Genomic DNA, 18,615 nt, shown 5'->3' with positions numbered 1-18,615 from the left:
CTACTCACGACTCACTAAATGTTTGTCTACACCGTGGTGCCGTTGAAGATGCAGACGGAAAAAAAATACGTCCACATATTCCTTACAACGAAGATACTATCGCTGTATTTCAACTAAATATCAATTGTTTATATTTATAATTCCATAATTATATATAAGAAGTGTAATTTAGGTTAATTGAAGACATATTAGACGTCAAAGCGACGCGGAAGATTGGCAACGCTGGTTACTCCCAAGACCGCCCCCAATCCTACTTGGAAGTGCTTGTGGCGCGGTGATGAAACACGCCCAAGAAATTCTCCCAACTGTGCGTGACGTCACCACGCTTGGGAGAGCACTATGATGAAACCCACCCCTGAGGTTTATTGTAATGACTTGAATCATTAAGACTCCAATAGGCGTGGCCTCAGATACATGGAGATGTCATCGATCCATTTTTTCCGCGATTTTATCTCGTATGGCCAGATGTGTGTGTGTGTGTGTGTATAATAATAATAATAATAATAAACGGTTTATTTCATGCAGTACCAGGCAGCCCTAGAGCCCTAGAGTGTGTGTGTGTGTGTGTGTGTGTGTGTGTGTGTGTGTGTGTGTGTGTGTGTGTGTGTGTGTGTGTGTGTGTGTGTGTGTGTGTGTGTGTGTGTGTGTGTGTGTGTGTGTGTGTGTGTGTGTGTGTGTGTGTGTGTATGCGCGCCTATGGGAAGAGGGAGGGAAAGAAAGATAAGACGCCGGGAACAGGTGCGCCGCGATCTTATCTTAACCCTTCAAATATCCTCTCTTCCGTCACCCCCCCTCCCCGCTGGGCACCCCCACTCCCGTCACCCCCTCGCTTCCATACGCTAGCCCGAGAGGGGGGGTGGGGGGGAAGGCGAAAGATGTGTGCGTGTGTGTGTGTGGGAGGGGGGGTAGGGTAGGGGAGGTAGGGGGGGCAGCTACCCCCTCTTCCGTAATCCCCCCGCTGACCCCCCAACCCCCACTTCCGACACCCCCCCGCTGAGGTAACCCCCACTTCCGTACATTTGTTACTACTAACGCAGTCCATCACGTTCGGTTATCGCTTCGAGACATTTCAGATATTAATAGATTTTGATTAATCGCAGGAGTGAATGACTTTTCTTGCGACAAATAATATATTCCAATTATAAAGAAGCGCTTTTCTGAAGAAAAAAAAAAAAACATGCAACATAAAACCACATGTCTTCCTTTGATGATTTTTCTAACAAAGAATATTGTCTTATAAACTGCTCACACACACACACACAAAAAAAAGTATTATAAATGAGACCATATATATTAACATTTTCATATTACGAGTAGGGGTGGTCATTTTTGAGCGTCTAAATTATTAAGATAAATAGTCATTGCATGACAATACATATTTCTTCTTTTTCATAGTTTTCGGAAATTAAATGACTTTTTAACAACTCCGAGGAGAGTAACGTTTAAAGCTTCTTCATAATAGTGCTGACACGAGTTGGGGAAAACCGGTAGTGCCGGCGGGGAAGGTTGTCTTATTGATTTACTGAGCGGTGAGCGTTTGATGGGAAGGACTTTGGCACGAGTGTACATGTTTACAAATATTCAGGCTTGTTTTTCGAAACGCAATAAAATAAGAATATTTTCATAATGACGCTTTGTTTGTACATGTGGTTATAATGAACAAAAAATGCAACAACTGCATAAAGTTTACTACTACTACTACTACTACTACTACTACTACTACTACTAATAATAATAATAATAATAATAATAATAAGATAACACGAACAACAGTAACAACAATCAATAATTATACCGACATATACCGAAAAGAGTTAAGCACAACGAAGAAAAAGGAGGAAACCTAAGCTACGCAAGGACAACCGAAGAGTCGGAAGAAACAAAGGAAGGCAGTTGCTATTAATCACGGGAATTCCTCCAAACCAAATAAGCTTGACACTCACGACAACACGGGATAACGTTCTCTCTCTCTCTCTCTCTCTCTCTCTCTCTCTCTCTCTCTCTCTCTTAGTGACGCTCAGCTAGGTCCTGCCACACAATAACCACACCATTACCCAGCTCTTTCCACTTCTTTACCGTCCGTAATGCTCCTTCGCCCGTCTTTTCCACCCCCTGCACGCTCATGCCTGTATCGTTACTCAACCCATACTCTGGACCACCTTTACGTGACTGACTTACCACCACAGCCTCAACATTCAGGCTTCATGCACCTCCGTTACCCCTTGCCCTCTGCTCTTCACTTTCCGCATCCTTCTCCTTCTCTTCCTCCTCCTCCTCCTCAACCTTCTGCACAGTAATTATTCCTATCTAGTCGAGCACCATAACCTTCCTCCCTCCGTCTCTATCTCTCTCTCTCTCTCTCTCTCTCTCTCTCCCCTTTCTTCTTTACTTCCTTCTTTATTGCTCTTCACTAAACCACAGTTTAAAAGGAGATTTTTGTTCATATTAAATCGACATCTTTAAACACACACACACACACACACACACACACACACACACACACACACACCTTTACTACTACTACTGCTACTTTTTTCTTCTACGGCCTCCATCCATTAGAGTTGCGCTGTGAGAGGTATCTTTTCTCATAGTCTTTCACAAAGCAATTCATTGGCTCCAGCCCCCAAATTACTGTGGCCGACAACCATCTTTATTTAATATAACAAACATTATTAAACATATTGTTCTTAAGCTAACAGAGCCTGTGGGTGATACGACTATCAGACACCGTCGCCTCAAAGTCCAGGTCGGCAATATGGTTGGTTTTGGGTGCAGGTGATCTGGTTCCTCTAAGGCAGACCAAGGAGAACAAGGAGAACAGCCTGCATCTCATCCAGGCGACCACACTGCTTCTCGGCTGCTGTTTCTTATCCGCCAGTGTTTCGGCGAGTCTTGCGTAGAAGCTCTGCATCCTTGGTCCCATCCCTCCCAACGTCGTGAATACTAGCGGGGTGAAGGAGCCCTGGTCATCATTCTGTATTCTTTCTTCATACGCTCTGTTTTTCTCTTGTTCATTTCTTCTGTGGGCTGCATCGAGGGTCAGGTCTCTGTGGCAATGGGCCATGGGATAAAAAGATCCTGATGTCAAAACATGCCCTTTGTCCACGAGTCCAAAATCCTCTGGCGCTAACATCCACTCGTGCTTCGTTCGAATTATTAGCGGTGCGTCTGGCGAGGTGTTCGCCTTGAAGAGGAAGCAGCATGGGGTCCACGGTCACGTCGTGACAGACTTCTTTCAGCATCAGATTCTGAGCTGTCACGTCTCTCACTTCGTCATGTTTCATGCAGACGAAGCCTCCTGTCTTGCATGTCATGGCATGGTTTTGGTTGAAGGGTAAGCCACAGTTTAACATGTTCGGGAGCCCATCCACTGGCCAGCCATACCTCAGGACAATGGCGTCTGTGAATTTTTTCTTGTTTAAGTTGAAGCCTTTTTCCCTGATAGGTAGTGTGGTTAGCCAGTTCGATGCGCCCACTTCCTGTACTATATCCGTCCTCCTCCTTGTGTCTTCCGGGAATTCTCTCATTAGGTCGCTCAACGTGTCTCTCTGTTTTCCTTCTCGGTTCTTGGAGATTTCATTCCTCAGTGACCTATTTTCCTGAGGGTTGTCTTCTCCCTTTTCGCTCTGATAGATAATGTAACCGGTCAAAGAGGTTGTGATTCGGAGTGAGTTCTCGAGTTCAGACTGCCAGATTTTGCGGGTTTGTGTTGCCGAGCCCACCCATTCTTTTGGAAGATCAAATACCCTCTTGAAAGAGTTCAAGTCGTAGGCAGGAGGAAATACAGATGAAGGAAGATTGTTCCAGAGTTTACCAGCGTGAGGAAGAAAGAGTGAAGATGCTGGTTAACTCTTGGACAGTATAGGGATGAGCATGAGTCGGGGGGAGGCATGCAGTTAGCAAGTTCAGAAGAGCAGTCAGCGTGGAAATATTGATGAAGACTATCAGAATGAGGAGAGCTGATGGGAGAAGAACTGGCGGAGACGGAAGCTGATTTAGTAAGAGATGAGATGAAGTTTCCAGTTGAGATTTTGAGTTAAGGATAGACCGAGGATGTTAAGTGTTGAGGAAGGTGATAGCTGGGTGTTGTCAAAGAATAGGGATAGTTGTTTGGAAGATTGTGTCGAGTGGATAGGTGGAGAAACTGTGTTTTGAGGCGTTGAAGGACACCAGGTTCTTCTTGCCCCAATCGGAAATAATAGGAAGGTCTGAGGCTAAGCGTTCTGCAGCCTCCAGCATTGAGTCGTTAAGTTCCTGAAGGAATGGATAGGACAGTTCGTTTTGGAAAGAAGATCATCAATGAACAACAGAAAAGAGTGAGATAGGACAGAACCCTGTGGGACACCACTGTTAATAGATTTAGGGGAAGAACAGTGACCGTCTACCACGGCAGAAATAGAACGGTCAGAAAGGAAACTGGAGATAAAGGTACAGAGAGAAGGATAGAAACCGTAGGAGGGTAGTTTAGAAAGCAAAGATTTGTGCCAGACTCTATCAAAAGCTTTTGATATGTCCAGCGCAAAGTTTCACCGAAACGGCTAAGAGAGGATGACCAAGAGTCAGTTAAGAAGGCTAGAGATCACCAGTAGAACGCCCTTTGCGGAACCCATACTGGCGATCAGATAGAAGGTCAGAAGGTGCTTTTGAATCTTCCGGTTAAGGATTGATTCAAAAGCTTTAGATAGACAAGAAAGTAAAGCTATAGGACGGTAGTTTGAGGGATTGGAGCGGTCACCCTTCTTAGGCACAGGCTGTATGAAGGCATACTTCCAGCAAGAAGGAAAGGTAGATGTTGACAGGCAGAGGCGAAAGAGTTTGACCAGGCAGGGTGACAGCACGCTGTCACCCTGCTGTCTTGGCGGCAACTCCAACAACCTTCGCTCCTGGTCGCTGGGGCATCTACCATTTGCTATCGCAGGTATGAAGGTGTTTCTAATAGCATCTTCTAAAGGTTTTAGTAACGGAGCAACATCAGGAACTGTCCTCATGAGGTAATTCCATTTCTGTTTGAAACCGTACGGTTTTGTTTTGGCGATCTCGCTCAGCCTCTGCAATTCGGACTCCCAGCGCTTTAAAGCTGTTTTCACATATTCGATTATGTATTCAGCTGTTCCAATGACTGCCCCGAGGTGTCTTTTACCAGTCACTGACAGCTTCACGTTACTGCCCTGGAATGTGGTTTTGGCCCGATCGTATGCCTCTGGTTTCACAATCACCACAGACTTAGTGGCGTTGGGACCGTACCTTATTTTAGGGCCGTGTTCATTGACGAGGTCCCACCATTTCCTGAGGTCTGCAGACTTTCCTACCCCGGTGAGGTCATCCGCATACGCTACCTGTTTGACGTTGGTGTTTTCATGGCGAATGATGTCCTGCAGCTTCCTCATTCCCAGGGCATACATTGCCATGGCCACTGGGTCGCCATGGGTGGTGCCCTATGAAGGCTGTATGGCCTCCGGGTCTCCAAGTCGTTGGTCATTATGACTGCTGATGAACAGTCTGGCAGGTTCCTTGTACGTATTTTCAATATATTGGGCAAAGATAGGGCACTTAATTTTGATGTTGTGCAGTGCTGTTTTCCTATTGATGTTGTTGAACACATTAACAGCGTCCACCATCAGCACCGCCTCGCATTCTGGGTCTTCGAACATTTTCCTGACGGCGTGGATGGGAGCTTCACACCCAGCCTGATGACCCGCACACACTTGGAGGTCCCCCACCACCTTTCTCACGTCTTCCTTCACCACCTAGATGACAGACTTGCCAATGATCCTCCTGAGCACTTCCCCTATCCCGATGGGGCGACAGCCTGGTTTCTTATCCAGCGGGATGAGCCGGCAGGCCGTCAAAGGCTCGAGGTATTGGCAATTCTCTGACGCCAAGTTTCTTGCTGGGGCGGCTATTGCGTCGCGGAGACCCACAGATGGATTCCCAAAGACATACTTACTGAGGAGGCGTTTCCACCCCTTGGCATCCATGCCTGATGGTCCAGCCGCTCCCTGAGTGTGAAGGGCGTGCCTCTAGATCACGTCGCCGCTGATATAGGTAAAGATAACTCGATGCGGGGGGAGGGGGGGAGGGGGGGGATGTAGTCCCCTGGGAACTTCATTTCTGGGTGTGCAGGTCTAGCATCTGGATGCTAGTCCTTAAGGATCTGGCGTGTCTCTTCAGTCATGGGAAGGACCCTCGCTGCCTCGTCTTCTAGTGCTAGTGACCTATTTGCCATGGCCACTTTGCCTTGTTTCATCTTGTCAGCAAAGTTTCTAGCCCTGTCGTTACTTTTGTTTTTTTAAGTCTACGCCTATAGTGCCAGTAGGCTTGCTTGAGGGGTCTGGATGGTGTTCGGTCTCAGCCCATCATGGCGCAGGCAAGTGTTTATAATGACGCCATCTTCTCTTGGCTCATGCTGCCCCCCGGAACTCGTTCTTGATTCACTTGGACGGTTTCATCTAGAGTCCGGGTTGATGGGTGGTCTTCAGGACAGCATGTGGGTAGTTTTAAGCCACTCGACGGTGACTGAAAAATCCGAGGTGGTAACGTGGGGATTCGAACTCGCGTCGTCCATCACGTGGTGAATGCGGGCCCAGCACGCTACCACTTAGCCACCGCCTACCCTAAGTCATTCTTGTGAATGTTGCGTCTGCGTAGTCTCTCCAGCAGTGTTTTAGCCTCGTCAGGTAGCTTCCGGACGTCCCCTTTCCTTCACAGCTCCATTCTTCTTTGTACCGCCTTCACGTCCTCAGATTGTTTCGACTTTTTTGTGAGTCCATTGGCATATGAGGTGCGGTAGTATGGCCAGAATCTTTAGAGCGTAGGGAGCGATTTGTGTTGAGTTGGACTACTACTACTACTACTACTACTACTACTACTAATACTGCTACTGTTACTGCTACTATTACTATTACTATGAATACGACAACGACAACGACTACTAATACTACTATTGGTAATACTACTACTATTACTACTACTACGACTACGACTACTACTACTTATAAATAATAATAATAATAATAATAATAATAATAATAATAATAATAATAATAATAATAATAATAATAATAATAATGATTGTAATAATAATTATAATAATAATATAATATTGGTAATAATAATACACCTTTGCTAAAGTTGGATCTAGTAGATCTAATAATAATGATGATAATTATAATATTAGTAATAATAATAATGATAATAACAATAATAATAATAATAATAATAATAATAATAATAATAATAATAATAATAATAATAATAATAATAATAGACAATAAAGCCTTGCAACGCTCAGACATGTAGTGTGTGATGGGCGTGAATCCTCATCATCACGCAGACTGTCCGCATCGGCTTCCTACCCTACCCACCACCTCCCTCCCCAGGCTTACCCAGGCAGGCACCCATCACTACTCGCAGGCCAGGCTGGACAGCGCTGGGTCGTGCGTCTACTGGATGGCAAACGGTTAACCAAGGAAACGAGATATGATAAAAATAAAAAGCCTTGTTAACGAACCAAAATAAGATGAGCAGTTATGTAGATAGTGCGTAGACTTGTCCCAGAACAGATATCAAACAACGCCTCGATATTCTGCGCCGAGAGTAATAACAACAATAATAAAAACAACAAATAATATTATAACACTGAAAACAACATTATTATTAACTATTTATGTTACTATCAAAATAATATATATATATATATATATATATATATATATATATATATATATATATATATATATATATATATATATATATATATATATATATATATATAAATGTTATAAGCCTGGTGACTTACTCGAGCTATACACTAACGCAACCAGCCGAGCGGCCAGAGTGAATGGAGTAACAGGGTCTCCAGGATGAAAAGATTTCCTTAAGAATAATAAGTGCCGCAGTCTCTTCCTCCCAGCTTAATCATCCCCGCAATTTTCCTCTAGTCGACATATTATAAAGTAATTAGAATCCGCGAAGCGAGGCGTGATTTAATTGACGTTTTGTGCGAGCGACAAACAGTTCTGGCGAGTATGAAGCGATGAAAGTTGTTGAAGGAGAAAACGCCCCCTGCCGTGAAACCTAATTAGACGTGCGGCGCGGGAAATGTCATTCTAAAACTTGGGAAACGAACTAACGTAAATCTTATTGGCCCCAGGGATGGGGGGGGGGGTACTTGAAAGGCAGATGATGGGGACTGATTATCTGGTTTGAGCGAGAGCTTCCCGGATGCCACTTGCTGGGCAGGGATGGGGTATTCGTATTCGGTATTTGTATTCAAATAGGGGGGGTGTTACTCCAGGACTCCAGGATTATTATTGGATTTATTCTCTTTTTGGGGGCCCCCCCCCCCCCCCCCATCTGGAATCCCTGGATATTACAGGTATTTTGTTGTGTTTCTTTCAGTACAGCTTAGATATATACTTGAAAATTTTGGAAAACAAATATGTTTAGGTGTGATAAACATGTACAGAATACTGGCATCAGTTATAAGTTCATGACGTCATTTTACTACTAAATAACTTTAGTACCATATTAGGCTCATTGCCGAGCTACCTACATGAAAAAGTTATTTTCAACGAAAAGTATTCATGAATGCATTCACGAATACTCTCGTGAAGTATTCGTATTTGTATTCGAATTATCAGTATTTCAGTGTATTCGTATTCGTATTCGTATTCGTATAAATATGAAGTATTCGTATTCGTATTCGAATACACAGTTCTTGTATTCACCCCATCCCTGTTGCTGGGGTGGGACGCTCTGAGGCGGCCGTGTCGTAACAGAATACTGTTGATCCCTAGGGGGCATCTAGGTTATAAGAGGGTCCATCTAAGGCAGTACTTGGCGTTCCTTTGTGTTAAGACTCAATGGTGCTGGTATAATGTGAATGAATGCCACTATTTTGCCGGAGGAGAATGTAACAACGGCATGGGGGTGCGTATTTACACGGTGTCCCTTATTAGGGGTGCCACGCGTCGGTGTCGAGACAAAATATCGCTATTCTCTCAGGGTTGGTTCTTCAAAGTACCGCTTGCGACAGTGAAACTTTTTGTTATAGATATAGGGAGCATTCTTTACTGAACCCAGGGTCACGTACGACCATGACCTTGCATTATAATGATAAAGCATCAGTATTGGACCGATACACCTGGCGGTGCAACTGGATTACTAGTAAAAATAAGATCAATATTAGCAGACGTATTTAAAGATGTCGGACCAGTAGGGAAGACTATGAAGGCCAAAACTGTCCGGCATAGGCCAGTATTATTCAATGTTTGGTGGGTAGGTTCTGGAGCATGTTCAATCGAAAAGTGGAGATAGTTTCAAACCCCAATCCAATAAATACTCATAACCTAACAAAGCTACGCATCTCAGAACGATTACTTATCATTATTTCAAACTAAATTTCGTCAAACAAAATTCTGCTTACTGAATTATCACCTCCAATAGGCATATTTAAATAGTGGATGTGGTGCAACATGCAGTATGTAATGCTATTAAGAATCTTGCAACGTTGTCAGGAAGGTAAAGTAAAAGTAAAGTTGGGGGCACACGCTGTAGCAGCGCGTGGCCTCGGTGCTCATCTCCGTAACATTGGCCCTTGAGCCTGTGGTGGGAGAGAGCCCATTACCCCGGGATTCAGGGCCAGTTTGACATCCGGGTTACCACAGTTTACCTTCCCCGGGTTTCCCCAGGTACCCATTTATTGACCAGCCCGAGAGGGAGGATGAACAGCTGGGTGAACTGAACGCCGATTGCCCGGGCCAGGATTCGAACCCGGCCCCGCGGAGTAGAAGCCAGGCACGCTGACCACTAGATCACGGAGGCGTTAGGAAGGCGATGCATAAACTAACTGGGGCACATCAAACGTTAAAGATCACTGCTCTCTGGGACTCCAGGCATCTGTGTGAGTCCTTGCAAACATATAAAAAATCCAAGAAGCGCGCTCTTCGATTATACAGTATTATGCTTAGGTAGCGTAAGGATCTCTCTCTCTCTCTCTCTCTCTCTCTCTCTCTCTCTCTCTCTCTCTCTCTCTCTCTCTCTCTCTCTCTCTCTCTGACCTTTGTATTGATAGAACATTTTTTTGCCGGCTTTATTTATCGTTCCGTGTTCGGGATTTTTTTTAGTTTCAACAGCAGAGGTACTACTGAATATTGAATAAAGCATACCAAAAATAATCTAGTATGAAAGGTATTAAATAGCTTTAGTTTCAGTTTCTCGAACGAAAACACATACACATTTCATAATCCAATTTTATGAGCTGTGACTCAGAATATATGTGGTAAGTTTCGCTACGCTTATCTCCACCCAACTTACCCCTTCACTTCCCCGATGCTGCTACGAGGGAAACAGTCTTTCAAAAAGTGTAATGTTATTGGGAAGTGAAAGAAACGTAATATTTAGTTTGTGATCTAGTGTCAAAGGGAAGAAGAAAGATAGGAATATAATTGAATATGGAAGGACGGACAGGTTGGGAAAATGTGTGTAGATGAAGTAAATACTAGCAAATGTTATTAATAAAAAAAAGTAACAGGTAGGGCGAAAGGCGAACCGTGAAATAGACTAAAGCACAAACAAAACAGGAAAATAGTAATGATGACATATCTGGTGATTACATGCAGATAACGTATTAACACGTAATAACTCCTTTGGTAAAAAAATGACGGCGAAAGTCAAATGATAGAGAAGTGTAAGATCCAGTGGCGTAACAGACTGACTGGAGGCCCCTGGACAAACTTTTGTTTGTGAAATTTTGCCGGAGGCGGCCGGTAAGCGAAGGAGCGCCATGGCCCGCGGGCTGGTAGTCGGCTAGTAGATAAAGTTTACACGTGGATAGAATACAAACATAAAGAGGGACATGTTGATTATGTATACAATAATTCGAGAAAATGATAGAATAGGTCCCGCGTGGAAACTACACCTGAGATTATTGAAAGGATTAAATAAAATGCAAGGCAAGGGAAAAGAAAGAAAGAAAGAAGCGATGAAAGTTAGTCGATTTTTTTTTTTTTTTTTTTTTTTTTTTTTTACAGTACGAGAGGCAGCTGGAGGGTGAGAAAAATAGTACAATAAAGTTCGCTGAATTATATGAGGAGCCTGAGAATATTATCGTTCCTCGTATCTTTCGTCCTCCATCTTCCCCGGATCATCTTTCACCTCGGTCTTTTCTCCTCATATCTTTTTATCCTCTCCACTCTCTTAATTGGTTTCCTATCTGTAACCGACAAACGTTTCACTAGGATCATAAGAAACAGAATGAGTAACCCGCCACGAAAACAAGAATGAATACTGTAATGGACACGGAGCAACTGAACACATCCGCTTCATCAAACAAGTGATCGAAAACAGATTACCAATAAAAAATCTTTCTCATATATTTGATATTCGTGTGTGTGTGTGTGTGTGTGTGTGTGTGTGTGTGTGTGTGTGTGTGTGTGTGTATCCGTAATTTTCTGTTACTATTGTCTTAAAAAATTCCTCGATCCTTCAGCCACAATATATATAGAATTTCCTCTCCTTCCGCCTTCCACCACCACACTGCGTGCTCTCTCCTCCAAGATGTCATTTCTCATTTATAGCGAGTGACTCAGAAGCTGAGTCGGAGAGCAAGCTGCAACGACATGGAGGAACAGGCAAGTTTTTGATGAAATTCTGTTGCCCAAACGAAATATGAAGTTCGTGTGTGTTTGTTTGTTTGTTTGTGTGTGTGTGTGTGTGTGTGTGTGTGTGTGTGTGTGTGTGTGTGTGTGTTAGCCTCGGTTAATATTCACTCCAACACCAGCCAAATCCTGAAGGTAAATGGATAGATCTTGCCACTACACCGGTTCCTGGAGTCCTGTACAGTCGGCTATAGAGAGTAGTGACACACTGTCCAGTAAGTTTCGTTCAGAAAGCGACATCTGGCAACCCCTCCACGCGACATGAAAAATATTATATCCTATCGAAATCGTACTGTTGTGGCGATTGGTGGTCACAGGTGCACTCTACATAATTTTAAGATAGATATTTATGAAAAGTGCCCGTCGCTAACGCTTAATAAATATTTTTTCTTTAGGCTCTGTCGCTACATTTTGACACGAGCTTTTAGTTTCGTTCAAATTTAGTCAAGAGCAACTCTAAGTTGTTTATCAAACTATGATACATTTAAAAATATACTGCACTTATTAGGGGAGATTGTTATGCCTTTTAGCTAACAACAAAAAAATCCTGACAGCCGAGATCTTGTTCTTTATAAAAAAAAATTATACGTAATAATAGGCTATAAACGTTCACATGATGGCGTCGTCGACCGCGGGCTTTTCCGCGCTCGCACTCAACACACACACACACACACACACGTATTTATACTTCGATATTACGTAATCTTCACGGAAAAATAATTGTAGATTTTTGATGATCTGAATTGTCTTTGAGGCTTTATAATGACGGGAATTAAGGCTGCGAGTTAAACAGACCCTCAAGCCTATTTGCTGTTTGATGGTAAGGAGCATTAGTCACTGCCTGCCTCTGTGAAGGACAGCATTGCACACGGTATTTTCAAAGTTTAATAAGAAAAAGTGTTTCAGACTGTTCGTGATGTTTTACCTCGTCATCATCATCATCATCATGTAAAAGACATTCGTTATCGCATTTCTAAATTGAAGTCATGTAATCTGGTATATTTCTAACTACATTATATTATAATATAATATAATATTATACAATATTATAATTTCACGGTCACACACACGGTACACACTGAAACGCGTCACTAACATCGCCAGTGAATGCGTCACCGTGGTATAGTTGCCAGATACCGCCACCAGGCTAAACATTCTGAAAACCGTGACACTACTCTCTATCGTCGACTGTACATACCCACACCCACATCCACGCACACACACACAGCACCTCACCTGCGGAGTGCCTCAAGGGACCAAGGTCGGCCCGCTTCTCTTCCTGATATTGATCAACAGCGCTCTGACCCACACCCCCAACCGCTGGAAGTATGTAGATGACACCACACTAGGAGTCACTATCAACAACGACAACCCTGACTACAGTCAACTCCAAGACCTCCTACACAGCCTTCAATCATGGACAACAGACAACTACGTCACCATCAACGACACCAAAACCACAGTCATGCACATCAACACCTCCACAGCCCCCGTCACCCCCTCCTGCAGTCTTCTTAAATGTCACTCCTCTTTGGGTAGTCCAGTCTACTAAGCTACTTGGAGTCACGATAGACAACAAGCTCACATGGAAGGACCACACCACCCTACTCATCAAATTCGCCACCTACAAACTGTACCTCCTGCGGCGGCTCAAGACGCTGGGGACTCCCGGACGTGAGTTGGCGAGTGTGTACAGCACATTCGTACTCCCGCAGCTCACGTACGCGTCCCCAGCATGGTCCAACTCCCTCAACCTCACGCAACGCCGCCAACTGGAGCGCGTTCAAAAACGGGCATGCAAACTCATCCTGGGCCCCAACTACACCAGCTACCAAGACGCCCTCGATTTCCTCACCCTCACCACCCTTCAAGTACGTCATTCAGCCCTGCTGCAACGCTGTGCGACCGGTCTGCTTTACCACCCCAGACACCGGAATCTACTCCCGCCTGCAGTCTCCCGTCCTAGACAGTCCGTGAGGCACGCCAACAGACTGGTTCCAATACGGGCACGGACGGACCGCTACAAGGACAGCGCCGTGCCCGAGATGGTCAGGCTAATCAACTACATGTGAACCCCTCGACAACAGAAGCTGTAAATATCAGTATTTTCATCATTATTATTATTATTACTATTATTGTTACTATTATTATCACTATTATTATTATTATCATTATTATTATTATTACTTTGCCCATGTAAAGTTTGTAAATTTTCAGCTCTAGGGCTGCAATCCTTCCTCTCAATAAACCATTTTATTATTATTATTATTATTATTATTATTATTATTATTATTATTATTATTATTATTATTATTACATACACATCCATAAACGAGTCAACGCTATGCCTATATATTCATCTCTCTCTCTCTCTCTCTCTCTCTCTCTCTCTCTCTCTCTCTCTCTCTCTCTCTCTCTCTCTCTCTCTCTCTCTCTCTCTCTCTCCTATCACCCACCAAAATATACACACAAAAAATATAAATAATAAAACGTTGATTTGCATAAGGCCGCATTTGTCTTCGTCTCCCGTGGATAAAACTTTCCTCATTAGCGGATTCGGATATCACGGTGGCCTTCTCGGACGCGTTGCCGGGGCACCAGCATACAGGAGAGGACGACGGGCTGTGTGGGGTGTTAGCTGAGCGGAATAATTGATGCGGTGGGCTATAGAACAGGGGACACGTAACAGGAGGAAGGTGGGTTAGCATTCGCAGGCACTGGCGTCTGATAAAATATTACGCTCATACAAACGAAATCTTGAAGGTAGAGGGACATGACTATTTTCACGCACCAATACTGATTGAGGTCAGCAAAAAGAACATAAGAACATAAGAACGTTGGAGTCTGCAAGAGGCCGGCAGGCCTATACAAGGCAGCTCCTTTGACCCTAAGCTCCCGTGTATCTAACCCCACCTAATATCGCTGTCCATGAATTTATCTAATCTATTTTTGAATGTGACAATTGTATTGGCACTCACCACATGACTGCTAAGCCTACTCCACTCATCCACAACCCTGTTAGTTAACCAATTTTTGCCTATGTCCCTGTTGAATCTGAATTTATCCAGTTTAAACCCATTACTTCGTGTCCTACCCGGTTCTCTTACTAACAATACCTTATGAATATCTCCCTTATTAAAGCCCTTCATCCATTTAGAAACCTCGATCATGTCTCCACGCACCCTTCGCCTTTCTAGAGAATGCAAGTTTAACTGTTTGAGTCTTTCCTCGTATGGCAAGTTTCTCAACCCCTGAATCATCTTAGTCATCCTCCTCTGCACTGATTCTAACATTTTGATATCCATTTTATAGTAAGGTGACCAGAACTGAACCGCATAGTCAAGATGAGGTCAAACTAATGCTAAATAGTTTGAGGAAGACTTCGGCGCTTCTGTTGCTTACGCTCCTTGAAATAAATCCCAGTACCCTATTTGCTCGATTTCTAGCTTGAATGCATTGTGCCCTTGGACGGAGATCAGAGCTCACTAAGACCCTTAAATCTCTCTCGCACCCAGACCTGCTTATGAGAGTGTCATTTAAGCAATAGTTGTGAGAGGGGTTGTTCCTACCTACACTCAGAATACTGCACTTCCCTACATTGAACTCCATCTGCCGTTTATCCGCCCAGTCATACAATCTGTTTAGTTCAGGACTAGCGTCCTGATCCGACTCAATTACTCTACCGATCTTGGTATCATCTGCAAACTTACTGACATCACTAATAATTCCTGTATCTAAGTCATTGATATAAATAATAAACAAAAGTGGACCTAATACCGAACCTTGTGGGACCCCTCTCGTAACACATCCCCAGTCAGATCTTTTGCCATTGATTTGCACTCTTTGCTTCCTATTGCTAAGCCACGCCTTGACCCAGTTCAAAACTTTACCCTCTACTCCGTGAGCCTGTAATTTAAGCAACAGTCGTTGGTGAGGAGCTTTGTCAAACGCTTTACTGAAATCAAGATAGATTACATCATAATTTTCATCCCTGTCTACCGCCTCAAATACTTTATAGTAGAAGGACAAGAGATTGGTGAGGCATGACCTACCTTTCGTGAACCCATGCTGCGAGTCGTGAATTAAGCTGTGTTTCTCTAGATGCTCCGGAATGTTCCTGGCTATTATGGACTCTAGCATCTTGCCTATAACCGATGTTAAGCTAATTGGGCGATAGTTTGAAGCAGCTGACCTGTCCCCCTCTTTGAAAATTGGGTCACATTAGTTACTTTCCATAGGCTGGGCACATAACCAGTATTTACCGACATCTTAAAGATGTCGGTTAGTGGGTCACTGAGTACATCACCTAATTCCTTTAATACCCTCGGAAATATCCCGTCAGGACCTGGCGACTTATTCTTCTTAAGCTTATCTATCTCATCCTGAACTATTTGCCTGGTAATGATTATATCCCTCAATTTATCGCCATCCCCTCCCTCATACACCTGAACCCTTTCCGCAATGTGTTGTAGCGCTCGTAACAAAGAGGAAAGATATTCTCCTTTGCATACCAAAACAAATTTTTGAAGAGAAAAGAGAAAGCGAAATCTGAAAGGCTCGCATGCATCGGCGCTTGATAAAGGATGCAAATGTGCTGCCGCGTTTAAGAAAAATATGTTTCTCTCACGAGACAAACCCAATACTCTGGAGGATAAGAGATAGGAAACTTTGATGGGAAATATGCTGCGCTGCAAAATTTCACTTGAAAAAAATCACAAACGGAGTCTGATATTAACGATCGTGTTATTGAACTTATGATAAAAATCATTTGCCTGCTTCAAAACAGAACGGACACTGGAATAGAAAAAGAAATAAAAAAAACTTTGGAATTACTAATGAAAACATCAATATACGTTGGTTCCTAAGAACTGGATCACTGATGTTCAGATTGATAGCCAACGGAGAACTTTATTACGGGACACGGTGATTAAAATTTGCGATACTGTTTCCATAATAACACGCGGGAACACCTCTGGACCTGCATCTTGATGTTTTTACTTATATTCTTATGTTCTGTTAACTGTAATTTCCATTTATGTTTCATGTTGATGATAGTAGATATTGCTTCTTGCAAACCTCTTACGTTCTAATGCTATTTTTTTTAAAATTATATGCATTGCATCAGTTTCTGTTAATGATACTAAAAATTTGTTATGATATACGACAATATTACACAACCTATTATATAAGCCTTATGAATATAAAATGAAGTTAGTGTTTATCGGCCCGTAAGTTTTTTTTATCTCGCCATAGGTACAAGGATGACGAGGTGCGGAGAGGCTGCATCCTGAGGTGGCCGGACGGACTGACGAGCAGCAGCAGGCAGGAACACATGTGAGTATCGGCAGCGACAGGAGGCGAGAAGGCAAGGGAGGATATGAGAAGAGAGATGTGGATGATAGCCAGAGAGAGGGAGAGGGATGGATTTAAAAAGACAGCTACACATGTGAGTTGTGATGCATGGGAGCGAGAGGAAAGGGGGGAGGGGGAGGTGCAAGAGAAAAGGAAATGAACCGGGTAAAGACAGAAGACATGAGAAACTCAAGAAAAAATCAAATGGAAGAAACGGGAGCAGAAAGGGGGTCGTTATGGCTTATGAAAAGGAGAAAGTGTGGAGACGGAAGCCGGGTTGGGGTGAGGAAAGGAAAAAGGAGGAAGATGTGGGTAATGAACAGGAAATTAAAGTGTGGAATGAAAAATGAAAGAAAAGGAATCCAGGCGACAGTAATCTGAATAAGGGGAGGGAGAGGAAAACAAATGATTTAAGAAATAAACTTCAAATTCATTTGTAGGGGTGATAATATGGAATCCATTGTGTGAAGTACTTGTGGCGAATATGAATAAATATGGAGAGATTGAAGGAATAGACAAAAAAAAAAACAGATGAGGATATTTTTAAGTGTATAAAAATATATGTACAGATGTTTTCTGAAGGAAGCAATAGTGTCGGGGAGAGCAAAATCAAAACAAAGGATGAAGAAGAAGAAAAGAAAAGCACCGGTGTCAGAATAAAATGCTTATGCTTTTTTAAAATATATGAAATGAAATCTGTCAAGAGTGAATTGCTTGTGACGAATAGTAGAAAAATGATAGAGCAGAACAGATGATTTTCAAGTAATTAGCGAGCAGGTAACGCAGGCGGAGAGAAAAAGCAACGCACAGCTAACAAATGTTTGCACAGAATGACAGACAGAACAGAGATTAAGAAAAAAAAAACTTTTTAACTTGCTCTGTCTCATTTTCACTTATGAGGGAAAATAAATGTTTATATGCGTGTATTTAAGAATTGATAACTTTGTAATCCCAAGTTGTGCCATTTTTGCATGCTAGATAACTGAGAAGAGGATCCTAGAGAAAAAATCTGAGTTTAATATGGAGCGACTTGAACTTGATGGCAATTTACTTAATGGCGGTGAGAAGGGAAGAGGAAGAAGACAAGACGGATGGAAAAAGAGGTAGTGGTGTAGGGAGGGAAAGTAGGATAATCAAGGAAGTGAAGAGTGAAGATGAGCAAGGTCAAGAGATGATAAAGGGAGAGGAGAGGAAGGAGGAACGGGGGAAGAGGGGGAAGGGAGTGAGGGAAGGAGAGACCGTTGCCAGGGAAGAAGGGAAAGTAATAGCATTAATGTAAGTGAACTGTCAAGTAAATTTAAAAGCTAATTAAGATTTAGCTTGAATCAGCTCAGACCTCATATGTAAAGCTTTTTATGTGTGAAGGAAATCACTGAGGAAAGGTGCATGCGATATTTTATCATGTTTTGTGTTGAAGGCGAGGAGTAAAATTAAGTGAAACTTTCAGATCTCCAAAGAAATAATTTTAAGAGTAAAAATAATAATAATAACTAAAATTTTCAATAAAAGAAAAAAACAACACTAAAACAACACATGGTAATAAGATAATCAAAACAACAGCTACACAAATATGAACAGAGGAATAAAAAATATAAAAAATAAA

The 18,615-nt window shown here is 42.9% G+C and overlaps 1 protein-coding gene across 1 annotated transcript in view; it reads left to right on the top strand.

Annotated features, from left to right (window-relative positions):
* LOC126997254 (gastrin-releasing peptide receptor-like) overlaps positions 1-13,637 on the top strand; it is a 72,825-nt gene extending 59,188 nt beyond the window's left edge. Inside the window, exons 5-7 of the mRNA XM_050858251.1 lie at positions 12,957-13,152; positions 13,376-13,531; positions 13,614-13,637. Of these exons, the coding sequence (XP_050714208.1) occupies positions 12,957-13,152; positions 13,376-13,531; positions 13,614-13,637 (376 nt within the window). The remainder of the gene's footprint in view (positions 1-12,956; positions 13,153-13,375; positions 13,532-13,613) is intronic.
* Positions 13,638-18,615: the final 4,978 nt, after the last annotated feature.

Source organism: Eriocheir sinensis, chromosome 12 (genome assembly GCF_024679095.1).
Source record: "Eriocheir sinensis breed Jianghai 21 chromosome 12, ASM2467909v1, whole genome shotgun sequence".
In the NCBI taxonomy this organism is placed as follows: domain Eukaryota; kingdom Metazoa; phylum Arthropoda; class Malacostraca; order Decapoda; family Varunidae; genus Eriocheir; species Eriocheir sinensis.
The sequence above is the reverse complement of the archived record's forward strand: the minus strand, read 5'-3'. Positions and strand labels throughout refer to the sequence as shown.